The sequence below is a fragment of the Sarcophilus harrisii genome, chromosome 4 (genome assembly GCF_902635505.1).
Source record: "Sarcophilus harrisii chromosome 4, mSarHar1.11, whole genome shotgun sequence".
NCBI classification, from domain to species: Eukaryota; Metazoa; Chordata; class Mammalia; order Dasyuromorphia; family Dasyuridae; genus Sarcophilus; species Sarcophilus harrisii.
The window spans coordinates 363626345-363641086 of record NC_045429.1 but is presented as its reverse complement, the minus strand read 5'-3'; the positions used below and the strand labels follow the sequence as shown (position 1 = coordinate 363641086).

At 34.0% G+C, this 14742-nt stretch overlaps 1 protein-coding gene across 1 annotated transcript in view; it reads left to right on the top strand.

Moving 5' to 3' along the window:
- The first annotated feature begins 417 nt into the window (after nucleotides 1–417).
- Nucleotides 418–14742, top strand: part of LOC100917591 — a 100121-nt gene continuing 85796 nt past the window's right edge. The window contains exon 1 of the mRNA XM_031968687.1: nucleotides 418–562. Within this exon, the coding sequence (XP_031824547.1) occupies nucleotides 517–562 (46 nt within the window). The 5' untranslated portion in view covers nucleotides 418–516. The remainder of the gene's footprint in view (nucleotides 563–14742) is intronic.

Here is a 14742-nt window from a genome sequence, read left to right as displayed (position 1 = left end):
TCCATAGCTCCAAGAAATAGAACTAATATCAGTACATGGATGTTGCAAATTAACTTAAAAAAAAAAGACCCTTTTGCCATTATGTTTGTGCAAAAAATGAACACGCTGCCTCAATAGGTGGTGTATTCCTCATTATTAATGGTATTCTTGCAGAGATATGTTGACTACTTATCAGAGACATTAAGGAAAAAAAAGTGGTCAAGGGCCTAAAACATGCTGAATTTCTAGTTAGAGAATATTGATTCAAATCTCTGGGCAGTTACTAACTAAATGACTTCAAAGAATTAACTTCATCAGTTTGGGCCTATTCCCTAATGCATCATTAGTTAAAGATCTCTTATCTTTCTTTCTCCTAGGGTTCTAGCAGCTCTCTTACTATAGTTCTAGTGCAATGCTACTATTGAGGAAGCAGTAAAACGTCATAGAACTTTAAAAAAAAAAGGAAGGGAAACAGAAAAACTACAACTCATTCATCACTGTCACTATTGCCTGTCAGGGATTAAGAGCTGAAAGAACATGATCCAACTCTGCCTCTGGTTCTTGGGCCTCTTTCTCTTTATGGGTAAGTTTTGGCTGTTGCCAATCCCTTTTTATTGTATACCTACCAGCTATCTGCTTTGAGGAAATATTATTGAGACATTGTGGGTGTTTTAGGGCTGAGATGGATATTTCCTTTCTGTTTGTACTTTTAAACGATCATGCTCACCCTATTTTCTGTCTCTACTGAAATCTTAAGAAATGAGCTAGCCAAAAGCATGGCCATATGCCATGAAGAGGAAGAAAATGCAAACATCAAACCTGGCCACTCTAATGTTTTCTATTGAAGAAGACACTGTTGAAATTTATTCTATTCATAATTCATTAAGCCTCAATGGGCTTCTGATTCCTCAATTACAAAATGAAAGGGATCTTCTATGAGTATATAGTTCCAAGAAATAGTCCTTGGACATTCTAATTTGATCCTTACAAGTCCTCCAAAGGAGGCAAAACACATTTTGCACATTTGTACACACATTTTTTTTTAACACATTTAAAAAAAATAGCTGAGGCTCACAGGGGCTAAATAACTTCCTTATAAATTTCAAAGCTAGTAAAGTCAGAATGAAAAAGCATCAGAGCCCCTAAATATATTTCACACAGTAGGTGTATAGTCAAGGTTTGCTGTTTTGAATTGAACTAAAAATTTAATTTCCCATCTGGTTTCACTGTACTCATCTGGTTTTAAAGTTCCCACTTTAAAATATACTCAAAAGTTGTCATGCATTCATAAACTAGTGAGATTAGACTGTATTTTATGCTGGAAATAATATTAGATTTTGATTCAGAGGACCTGGATTGCTCTGCCACTTAGGATGTGTCCTTTGGAACATCATTTCACTTAGGTATAAAATGGAAAATGTACTCCATGACTTCTAAGGTCTTTTCTAATTTTAAATTCCTAGCCTTTGAGAAATGAGTTTGGAGTAATCCAATTTATTTTTAGATACACTATTACTAAATTAAAATGAATAATGGAGAATTGAGTATAATATCCTATTATGTGTATATAGGATATAATATAAGATATTATAGGATATAATATAGGATATAATATATAACTTATATATTATAATATATATTATAATTATATAATGTAATATATATTATATTATACATGTATATAATATATATCATATTATATATATTATATAAATATTATAAATATAATTATATATAATATATATAGGATATAATATAAGATATCCTATATCTTTAAGCTTGCTAACATGATATAAAGAGGGACTTAAAGAGATGAAAGGACCTTCCCACATCACAAGGCAAGTAAGCAGCAAAATCAGTACTGAAGTCCAAGCTGGTGACCATCTCTACAAGTAGTAGTTGTGGTCAACATCATCCTCATTATTATCATCACTATTACTGAGCACATGACACTGTTTTGGGTATTGTACAAAGAAAATTGTACAGGGTAAGTCCCTGGCCTCAGTTGCTTCAAACTAACTAGAAAGAAGGAAAACTTCCCAGGACTCTTTGGACAGCAGAGAGATGTCACTGTCACTGTGAAAGATTCATCCTATGGCTGGTTCATATTTAAGGGTGATTGGTGATGTTTTTAAAATTTGATCTTTAGTATCTATTAGAAACTCTAACAATGGATTAGAACAAACCAGGTCAGGAACTGCAGGATTTCCTAAAAATGTAGAGCCCAATGTGCCTAGAGTTCATTAATTAATCCATCTGAAGATTTAAATACACTCCCATTTATAATGAATCTCTTCTCTCTGAGGAAAATTCAAACAATCAAGAGCATCTCAAGATGCTAAAAATTTAGAAAGGTGCAGTGAGAGGTTAGGTTGCACTATGGATAGTTCTTTGACAGCTCCTCATCCACCTCTGACTTACATTGGGTATGTCCACTTGGCTTTGTCCCAGGTACACTTCTCTCCTCTCTGTAATCTCTCCCTTAAATGATCTTCTCCATTACCATGAATGCTGTTATCACCTCTATGGCTTTCTTTACAACCACCAATAGCTCTACAATTCTAGTCTCATGTTTCTAAAAGCCTACTGAAAACCCAAGCTGATCGTATTAAAATGAATTTATCCATTTCTTTTTTTCCCCGCCCAAAGGGAGTGGGCAAAATTCATTTTTTTCTTAACTTCTCTATTTTGTCATTTTCACAACTATATTCTCAATTACTTAATCTCACAACCACAAAACCATTTTTAACTCTTCCCTTTCCCTCACCCCCATACCTAATCGGTTCTGAAGTCCTGTCAATTCTCTTATATTGGGAGCAAAATGGGGAGGATCCATAGAAGATATGCTAGTCATGGAACCAGAGGAATAAGCAATAAATGTTTTTCTCCCCACCGATTTGTGTTAAAATGTCAAGAGATCTAGAGGAAAGCCCCTAGCACATTGCACCAATCATCTCCAAGGTTTTATGAAAGGGAATTGATCAAAGTTACCTAGGATGAGAAGGTAGGAAATGGTTATAATATATACACCATTTTAGGGATGAGATCACAGAGGGATCACAATACAGAAATAATATTTTCCCCTTCTGTCCTCTTCCTTTCACTCACATTGTCACCACCTTAATTCAATCTCTAATCTCTTCTCACTTAAATTATTGGGATAGTTTTCTGATTGGCTTTCCATGCATCCACCATTTATCTTCTCTAAACCTTCCTTTAAATATCCCCCCAAAAAATTATGAGAAGAATGATCATTTAATCTGTCTTCTCTATAGGCTTTTCATGCTCCTCTTATAGCTCCACTATTAGTTTCCCCAAAAAATTCCATCATAAATCCTTTTCTCTTCTTTTTCTACATATTCTCCCTAGCTGATCTCATATTCTTCAAATATGCCTTTATGAAGATGACTTACAAGGATCTTTCTTTACTCCAACTTCTCTTCAGAAGCTAGTTTATTTTAATTCAACAAGCATTTATTGTTTCTGCATCTCTAAATAGCAGCTAGATACCTCCACTTAGATGTCCTGCCTGAAATTTAAATGCAAATTTTTAAAACTAGTATGTCAGCTTTCATACTACCTCCTATCCCTCTTTCCTTCCTAACTATTCTTTTTCTGAAAATGTTTTACCCTTTTCCAATAATTTTGTTGTTATTTTTTATACCATCTACCCATCTCCTCTCTCTTTGTGTCTATGTCTTTGTCTCTGTGTGTGCATCTTTCTTTTTCCTCTTTTCTTCCCTTTCATTCCTCTCTTTTCCTTTACTCTATCTGCATCTTTCCCTCATTGCCATGTTCTTTCTTTTATTTCCCATACTTAGACTTTATATTTAATGTCATGGAGGGAAATTTGGGAAATATCTCATAGTGTTATCACCTTCAGAGGTAGTCCTAGGCTGGATAGACAAACAGATCTAATCAAAGATGCTATTTAATAATATTTGTTTGTCTGATACTTCATGATTTTCATATAAATTATCCCCACAATTTTTTTTGCAAATCTATTAAGTGAACAGAGCAAGGATATTATAAACTGAAACATTTCCAAGTCCACATAGGTAGTAAATGACAGAGCCATGACTAAGATGCTGAACTTTTCGTTAATTTGGTACTCTTGCTCACATAAAAAAGATTTAATGTCATATATATATATGCTATTTGCTATAAGGCATCTAAAAGAGTAGGCTCTTTGTCACCCAATGATCTCAGACAAGACTGCTCTTATGATTAAGATTCTGAAGAATGGAAAGAAGAGGTTGGGTACAGAGGAAATTTGAGAGGGTGATTTAGGTGAGTGGGAAACAGGTTTCTTTGAAAAGAAAGGTCAGAAATGAGCTGTTTGCTCATTTCATGCTGATATTTTCATGATATATGACATTTTCATGATAAAATAGCAGTAATAGACTAAAAGATCTATGAGCATTTAATTTTAACTAACTTGGGCTATATAATTCTAGAAATCTCACCTAAAACTGATATAGCTTCACAAATTTATACATTCAAAACTTCAAAAGAATAAATAATGCCATTTAAAAATAGATTATTCACAACTACAGAAAAATCTAGATTCATATAATGCTTTTGATGTCTAAAACATCATATAATCCATAGAACACAAGTCCTTAAGATCAAGGACTGTGCTCCATTTTGTCTTTGAATGCCAAAGGAAGTATTGTCACAGGAATCAGGAAGATCTGGGTTCAAGTGTCACCTCTGACACATGCCAGCTATGTGAACATGGGCAAGTTACTTAACATCTCAGTACCTCAGAGAATTATTCAGACTATAAGTACCAAATGAGTAGCTGATCTGCATCAGTGGAAGAAATTTCCATGCTAGGAGTTTCCCTTCTGATGAAATTAGAAATGTGTACTCCCCCTTACCAAAAATTAAAAAAAAATCCCAAAATTGTGCTCATTACTTTGCATATAGTTAACATGAAATAAACTGTTGAATTGTTATTGAACATATAGTAGCTCATTCACCCAACAAAAATGACTCTGTTCCCTGATATTTAATTTTAGTTGACCCTCATTGTGGCTTCATACCTTTCTAGTTGTTCCTCTATTTCAACATTTCTCAAAATGCTACCTGGAAACCCTTGGAGATCCCCACAATTCTTTCAGAAGGTTTATAAAGTCAAAAGCATTTTCATAATAGTATTTAATGATACTTAATAACTTCTGATATAAATATCAATGGACATAACCCACAGAAAGAAATTACCTTTACTAGAGCCAACTATCATTTCAGTCTGTTATTCTATATCTTTCCTTACTTTCTTGGTCAAATTCCCGGAAAAAGCTACATTTGCTGCCTCCACTACTTCTCACAGTGCTTAATAAACCAATAGAAAATGATAACTGGAGGAGAATTCTTTATTTAATAACTGGAAAAAATTGGTTTAGAGTATTAAAAAAAAAAGAACCTTATATTCACACCTTACTTGTGTTTGTATTCTAAGCACTTAGCACAGTATCTGGTATATAGTTCAGAGATTAATAAATACTTATTGACTGTTTAAAACCTCATATCATATGCTATACTAAATTACATTTGAATTAGAGACCAAAAAAATGGAAGAAAAACCAGAGTTATCTCAAATATGGAAGGGAGATAGACATTTTATCTATTGAACAAATAGGAGAAATTATTGGAGACAAGGTAGATTTACTTAAATACATTAAAAATTTTTAATTTTAGTGTTAAGGTGTTTAGACTTTTCCTAAACAATCTGAAAATTGAGTATAAAGTCATTACTTAAAAAGCCAGACAATGGAGTGCAAATAACCCAATAATATCCAAAGGCTTTGTCCACTGGATGAAGGCATCTGACTAAGAATCAATAATGACCTTTGTGTCTTTTAAAAAGGAAACTAGTCATGTCTGGAATCAGTCAGTTCTGAGAATAAAATCAGCCCTGCAGGAAATTTTTAGCTCTTGCAGAGTCATTCTTTATCTTTTTTTGTGATCCCTTATAGCAGAGAGCAGCAAGAAGAATAGGTTGAGAAGGGCTCTTTCTTTTCCTCCCTGTCTCATCAATAGTTTGCTGTTCCTTGAAGCAAAAGCAGTTTATTTAGAATATTTACTTGCATAACATCTAAGGGGGAGATTCAAGGCTATTACTTCCTGACTCCCAAGTTTCTGTGGATGATTCTGAACTAACTAAGGAAAACAATTTCAAAATTTAGAGTTTTAGCAAAGAACAGGGATTTGGGTGAAATTTGTTTCTGAGGACAGTTTCTGAGTTCAATAGTTCTTGACAATGAATCTTCTAGAAGGGCAACATTTCTCAAAGCATCTTGCCTTTGGGAGAAGGAAGGAGACAATGAATATGATTACTGAGCAGTATCCTGTTTTGGAGAACAAAGTCACCAAGGATTTTGCAAGATTAAAAAGCTAGAGGCAGCAAAGACAGCAACTAAGCAGTGCCCTGCAGATAGCAAAATGTGTTTGGAGAAGGCTACAAAGCAAAGTACACCAGAACAGTATAAAAGATTTCATGTTCTCGCAGCTCTCCAGCATCAGAGGAATGAACTTTCTTCATATCTAACTTGACTATACTTGTGCCTTTCTGTTCATGACCTCTATGCATATCCACTTTTTTCAACAATGCTGGGTACATTTGTGGAAAAACATGGCCCAAGTCTATGATAGGTTTCATTGATAATTTTCTTAACAGCTATTTCAGTAAATTCCTCTTTGTTGACTTAATTGTGTCTCCTGGCTGATTTTAAAAGGATAAATATGTTGGTACTGTTTAATGAACAATGAGCTTAATGAACCTGGATTCCCATGGAACTCAACCTACAGGTACAGGAAGAGAGAAAGCCAAAAGGGACCCTATATCACTCTGACAATTATACACAAATGCATGTATACATACATACATACATGTACATGCACACATACACATATACACACATACACATATATTTAAGGTAGAAAGGAAAACAACAGCATAGGGAAAGCATTTATGACAAATATAACAGATAAAAACCATACATGTTTAACATATAAGAACTGATAATACTCAATGGCAAAACCAAAATCTTAATAGATTAAAAAGATATGAATAAAAATTTTACAGAAATGAAACATGTTATCACTTGAAAAAGATATGTTCAAACCCCACTAAAAATCAGAGAAATATGAATTAAAGCAAATTTAAGATTATATCCATCAAAATGGCAGAGAATTAAGAATAATAAAACTCAGGGCAGCTAGATGCATAGTGGATAGAGTGCCAGCTGAGTTTAAATCTGACCTCAAACACTTAATACTTCTTAACTGTATGACCCTGGGCAAGTCACTTAACCCCAATTGTCTCAAAAAAAAAGAATAATAAAACTCAGTGTTAGTGTGGCTAGGATAAATAAGAACATTCATGTTCTGCTAGTGAATTTATAAAATGCCACAATCTCTTTGCAGACCAAGAGTTAATAAAATAATCATACCATTTGACCTAATAATCTCTGGGTTTAAAGATGTTTATAGAAGCATTGTCATAGCAACAAAACAAAACAAACAAACAAAAAAAAAAAACCCAAAGTGAAAAGTCACATACAAAAATGCAACAATCATAGAATGGGTAGATAAATTTATTGTTCAGTTGTTTTAAGTTGTCTGACTATCTGGGGTTTTCTTTTCTTTTTCTTTTTTTTTTTATTCATTATAACTTTTTATTGACAGAACCCATGCCAAGGTAATTTTTTACAACATTTTCCCTTGCACTCACTTTTGTTCCGATTTTTCCCCTCTCTCTTTCTACCTCCTCCTCTAGATGGCAAGCAGTACTATATATGTTAAATATGTCTCAGTATATCCTAGATACAATATATGTGTGCAGAACCAAACAGTTCTCTTGTTACACAGGGAGAATTGGATTCAGAAGGTAAAAATAACCTGGGAAGAAAAACAAAAATGCAAACAGTTTACATTCATTTCCCTGTGTTCATTCTTTGGGTGTAGCTGCTTCTGTCCATCATTGATCAATTGAAACTGAATTAGGTCTCTTTGTCAAGGAAATCCACTTCCATCAGATTACATTTTCATACAGTATCGTTGTTGAAGTGTATAATGATCTCCTGGTTCTGCTTATTTCATTTAGCATCAGTTCATGTAAGTCTCTCCAAGCCTCTCTGTATTCATCCTGCTGGTCATTTCTTATAGAACAATAATATTCCATAACATTCATATACCACAATTTATCCAACCATTCTCCAATTGATGGGCATCCATTCATTTTCTAGTTTCTAGCCACTACAAACAGGGCTGCCACAAACATTTGTGCACATACAGGTCCCTTTCTCTTCTTTAGTATCTCTTTGGGGTATAAGCCCAAGAGTAGCACTGCTGGGTCAAAGGGTATGCACAGTTTGATAACTTTTTGAGCACAGTTCCAAATTGCTCTCCAGAATGGCTGGATGCGTTCACAATTCCACCAACAATGTATCAGTGTCCCTGTTTTCCCACATCCCCACCAACATTCTGCATTATCTTTCCCTGTCATTCTAGCCAATCTGACAGGTGTGTAGTGGTATCTCAGAGTTGTCTTAATTTGCATTTCTCTGATCAATAGTGATTTGCAACACTTTCATATGAGTGATAATAGTTTCAATTTCATCATCTGAAAATTGTCTGTTCATATCCTTTGAGCATTTATCAATTGGAGAATGGCTTGGTTTCTTATAAATAAGAGTCAATTCTCTATATATTTTAGAAATGAGGCCTTTATCAGAACCTTTAACTGTGAAAGTGTTTTCCCAGTTTGTTGCTTCCCTTCTAATCTTGTTTGCATTAGTTTTATTTGTACAAAGGCTTTGTAATTTGATGTAATCAAAATTTTCTATTTTGTGATCAGTAATGGTCTCTAGAGTTTATCTTTGGTCACAAATTTCTTCCTCCTCCAGAAGTCTGAGAGATAAACTATCCTATGTTCTTCTAATTTATTTATTTATAATCTCATATATATAATTATGCCTAAATCATGGACCCATTTTGATCTTATCTTGGTATACGGTGTTAAGTGTGGGTCCATGCCTAATTTCTGCCATACTACTTTCCAGTTATCCCAGCAATTTTTGTCAAATAATGAATTCTTATTATCTGGGATTTTCTTAGCAAAGATACTGAAATGTTTTGCTGTTTTCTTCTCTACATCATATTGTATTTGAGTAAACTGAGGCAAACAGGCTTAAGTGACTTGCCGAGGGTCACACAACTAGAAAATATTTGAGGCCAGATTTGAACTCAGGAAGACAAGTCTTCTTGACTCCTGGTCCAGCACTCTTTCTCCTAATCACCTAGTTGCCTTCTGGATAACTTAAAAATGAAAATAATAGGATACTATAATATGAATAAGATTTATAAATACAAATTATGTAAAAATATTTGAAGATCCATATTAATTCATGTGAAGACAAAAAAAAAAGAGTAGAGACAGAGTACATATTGACTATGACCCTAGAAATGGAGAAATGTAAATATAAATATTTCATAAAGAATGAATAAAAAGAAATTAAAGAAAACACAAAGGAATTAATTACATTTTAAAGTTGGAATTGATATATTTAAATGTAAATAATTATAAAATATATTTGTTGGGTTTTGCCAATAGTTAAATTTGTTTATGCATAAGTTATTTAATTTTTAAAAAATGAACTCTAGCCAACTGCAGTTCTTTTCATTGTGGTCATCCAACATTCAATTACCACTTTTTTTATGAATTTGGTGCTAACCACTATTTGGTGTTCTTTTCCTTGGGTGTAAGAATACTGCAGAAAATTTAGGGAGAGTATTCAAAGTAGCCCCAGATGGGGAATTGTAGATAGGACTCCTATTCGCCTTAGCCTTTGGAATAAGAAAATTCTGAATCATGAAGAACAAAGATTTTTCCACAATAGGAAATAAATTCCATGAGAATGAAGACACAGAGTCTCATGTTCTGGCTTAAAATTCCCAGACTGTCTATTCTTCACCCTTCAGGCCCAGAATAATATGAGCCATCTCTCTATCTTTTCCATCCACTCTTCCCTTCCTTCATCTTCCCTTACTTTCTCACTTTTATCCCCCTCTCCATTCCACCTTCCATTCCATCATCGCTCTACTTCCCCCTTTTTTCATTCTCCCTCAGCTTCCACTCTTTTCTTTCCACCTCCTTCTCCTTTATTCCTCTATTCTTCATTTATTACATGCTCCCTCCAACTCTCCCTCCTCCATTCTCCCTTTACTTCCCTCTCTTCCATCCCTTCCTCCTCTATTCTTCATTCACTCTCTCCTTCTTTCACCTTCTTACCACCCTTCCTGAAACTCTATCCTCCCTTCACTCTTTATCTTCTTCCCTCTATCCACCATTCTTCCTCTCAAATTTTTCAAGTAAATGGAAAAGAAACTTACTAAAGGAAAAAAAATGCTTGGCACCCACATAATAAGGATAACATTTAACTTATCATTAACCACCCTAATTTAGGGAAATGTACATGACTAATTACCCCGTGTGCTATTTTCCAGTTTGATGAAGCATTATTTGATTTTCCCCTACAGTAGCAGGTTTTCCCTTCTAAGTCTCTTTAGTTTGGGGTAGAAATTTCTTGTTATTAGTCTAGGAACAACTGGATTGAAACCCCATCTCTACTATTTGTTATCTATATAACTTTAGACAACCAATAAATTCCTGGAAGTTTAGATCCTCTGTCTGTAATAAATCATTTCACAAGGTTATTACAAAATTAAATAGGATTTAATACATAGTCCAGGAACAAAGAGATACAAGGATGAAAATAGAAGCAGAAAAACAAGGGATCTTTTAAAAACTTAGTTGAATCTTGAATCTTGAGCACTTAGCATAAAGAGTGGAAGAATGAAAAACTCTACTTATTAGCTTTGTGATTTGTGTGGCAAATCACTTAACCTCTTTCAAGATTCCATTTTCTCATTTGTATAGTGATAATAATAGTCCCTACTTCACACATTTATGAAGAAGAAGATATGAAAAATGCTTTGCAAATCTTAAAACTCAACATAAATGCTAGTTACTATTTTCATTTTACTCCTGGTCATCAATAACAACAAAAGAATATTTGTTCTTGGGGTACCTTCAATTTTCTTGTCAATATTCTTAAGAATTCAATGAACCAATTCCACTGAGTCAGGAGAAATACCTTCCTGATACCATCGAAAGGTTTCTTAACTATGAAGTCAAAAGCAGGAAAACCACAGAGAATCAGGTTCCCAAATCAAGTCATCCAAACCATCCAAGGTTCTTTCTGCATTGCCCTTTCCTCAGATCATCTACAAGATCTACCATGTAGTCATTTAAATAAATCCTGCTGACAAAAATCAAAAGTTCTAGACATTCTAATGATTAAAATGCAGAATTGGAATGAAATAAAATACTAGGAGAATCTATAAAATTTAACAAAGAAATTTTTACTCAACAAGAATGTAATAAAGGTATTTTGCAAAAATAGTTGGTTTTTTTATTGGGTATTGTGCCTTTCAATCCTATATTTGTTATGGTGACACAATCAGTCAGAAAGGTGTGTTCCCTCAAAATTGGGTGAGAAATCCATCCATCCTGAAAAGCTCAGACTACCTATGCCCTAGGTTTCTATGTCATAAGCAGCTTCAAAGCTATTATCAACAATTTGCACCTTAGTCCTCTGGACTAATTCAATCTCAAGAAATATTTCATTGTTTTCTAAAGGGGAAAATGAATTTAGATGTTTTCAATTTTTTAAAAGCTTTATTTAAATTCTTTTGGGAGTCATACATGGAAGGTACAACCATAGGGAATATGTATGTCCAGGAAATACAAATAAAGATGTGCACAGCAAGTGTCCATGTGCTAAAGGCAAATATATTAAGATGGCATAATGAATAATGTATTGGAGTCAGAAAGAAATTAGTATTTCCTGCCTCATACACTTCCTGTTTGGTGCTAATAACCAAGTCATTTAAAATTTTCAGCCTCATTTTTCACATACATAGAATGGGAATATCATCAATTTCTAGGATTGGTATGAGAATCAAATTAAATAATATGTGTAAAAATTTTTGAAAACTCTAAATATCTAAAAATTTGTTATCAATAGACCTATTATTACAGGACTATTGTGTGATAAGAGCAATTCTGTGTCCAACACTACATAGTTGCTTATATCCTTCTGGGATTTAACTGCCTTATTCTTTGCTTCTCTCTTCTCTGAGAATCACATCTCTATGATTGGACATATTGTTTCTCCTGAAATATCTTTGTGCTCCATCAGGTTATCTCTGCTAGACGTCTCTGGCAATCTTGTGGTCATCCAGCTTCTCTCTGCTAGCCTTCAGCTACTTAGCTTCTTTAAGACACTTCTATAGCCTTCTACTATCATTTAGTGGTATGTAACAGGCAGAAAGCTTCTACTTAGGGGGGGAAATTAGATTATCATTTTAACTCCTGGAAAATCTGACTTCAAGTCACTATCTCCAGACTCTGGAAACTACATTCAAAATACTCACAGGAGCTACATGAGAACTAAGGATATAAGATCCCTTTCCTAACCAAGATCTTTTGGGATTGTTATGGAAATGAAGCTGGGGTCAAAAAGAAAAGACTGATTGAATGAATTTAAGTATTTAGTCTCTAAGCCAGCATCCTGTATCTTCCTTTATTACTTTTGTGCTGCATTTCAGCCAGCACAAACTTCACTGGTTAGTAGATATTTCTTGAATTACATTTATATCTTTTAAATTAAAAAGCTGACAAGATCATCTCTAAGATCCCCTCTAGCTCTCTGTATAATACAATTATTTCCATGCTTACCTTGATCAAAATACCTTTTAAATGAAAAAGCTGACAATCTCATCTAGTTCTCTGTCTTATAATACAATTATTTCCATGCTTATCTTGATCTCATTCCCTGAATTATAAGAAGCAGAATGATACAGTACAATATTAAAACCCCAGGATTTGGAGTGAAAAGACTAGCATTTAAATCTTGCTTCTTTCATTTGTGCTAAGTGTAAGATCTTATGCTACTCAGTTAACCTCTCAGGGACACAGTTTCCTCCTTTATAAGGCAAGACCTTGAAGGCCTCTTCCAACTCTGAATCTATCTATGATCTAGACCACTGGCTCCCATTTAGTAAGAACCCCTTAGAAGCTCATGAAACTAGTTCAATGTGTTTAGAGGTTTGCACTAAAAATTAGTTAATGGTATGTTAAGCAGTAAGTAGTTATTTGATCTTGTCACAAATATGTATTTTCTGCAACAAGCATTCTGCTTCTAATAATTCAGGGAATGAGAACTTATTTTGATCAAGGTAAGCATGGAAATAATTATATTATGGGCCAGAGAATTAGAGGGGGGTTTTAGAGATGATCTTGCCAATAGTATGTGAGATCTTACCAGATTGTTTCTTTGAATTCTTACAGAATGCCTCACATAAAATATTTTATAATTTTCTATTTCTAGAGTTTTTGTAATTATAGGTATAATACAGTTTTAGATTTTTATCATTATAATTATATACAATATACATTAAAATTTGGATCATTGGTGAATAAATAAATTAATAAGGAGTATACTAAATTACTCTAGGATAACTTAACACTTTTAATACCACACTTTTTTTGTTGTTGATAGATATTCATAGAACAACAAAAAACAAAACAAAACAAAATAAAAACACCACCGTGAATTAGACTATAGACAGAAATGAAGTTTCTAATTAGAGAAAAGCTGTCCTAGGACTAAAAATATTTGTGGATAATTTACAAAGTAAATAATTCACACATCATAATGATAACTAGCCTTTCTATAGCACTTACTATGCGCCAGGTACTATGCTAAGTGTTGATCCTTGCAACAAACCTTAAAGTTTTGACTTGTTATTGCTAGAAGATGAATTAACATAGGGACTATGCCTTATCCTAACCACCTTGGGTTTTGAGTGGAAAAAAATTTTTTTGATTAGGGGATTTGGGGGCCAGTTTCCTGGCTATCACCAGCTGTATGCAGATAAGGAAAGGATACAGTAAAAGAAGCATTGAGGACCCCTATCCTACTTCACAATGGGAGGTTATGGAGGAAGGAAAAGAGGAAAGGGAAGTTTAATTGAGACTAGACTATCATATACCAGCTCCATTTATTTAGTGGAAAAGTCTTAGTCATTTGGCTATGGAGAAAGGAGGAAGTCCTCTGTATCCATCTCCCAAGATGGTGGAATCATATTTGATTTCACAACTGCTTTCTGAACAAAAGTAGTGTTATCAGAATTCCTCTCTAAGCCCTATTGCAGAAATTCCTGGTAATTTAAGAGACTCTTATGGTTTTCAGGAACAGTTAGTTAGAATAAAGTCTTCTCTACTTTCCTTAATGGTTTAGTTAAAGGAAGAACAAGAATGTGTAGCTTTTATCAACACATAAGCAAATGGCACCCATAGCCACAATTTTATGCTTCTTTAGCCTCCCTGGACCTCTCATTCTTTCTGTAAGGGTTGATAAATGGATGTAATAGATTAATGGAAAGATGGATAAGGGAAAAGAGAAACACACACATACACACACACACACAGAGAGAGAGAGAGAGAGAGAGAGAGAGAGAGAGAGAGAGAGAGAAAGGCAGAGACAGAACAGAAAGAGAGACAAAAACAAACAGAGAGACAAAGAAACAGAGGCACAGAGACAAAGAGACAAAGAGAGAGAGAGAGAGAGAGAGAGAGAGAGAGAGAGAGAGAGAGAGAATATATTAAGTGCTTACTATGTTCCAAGTACT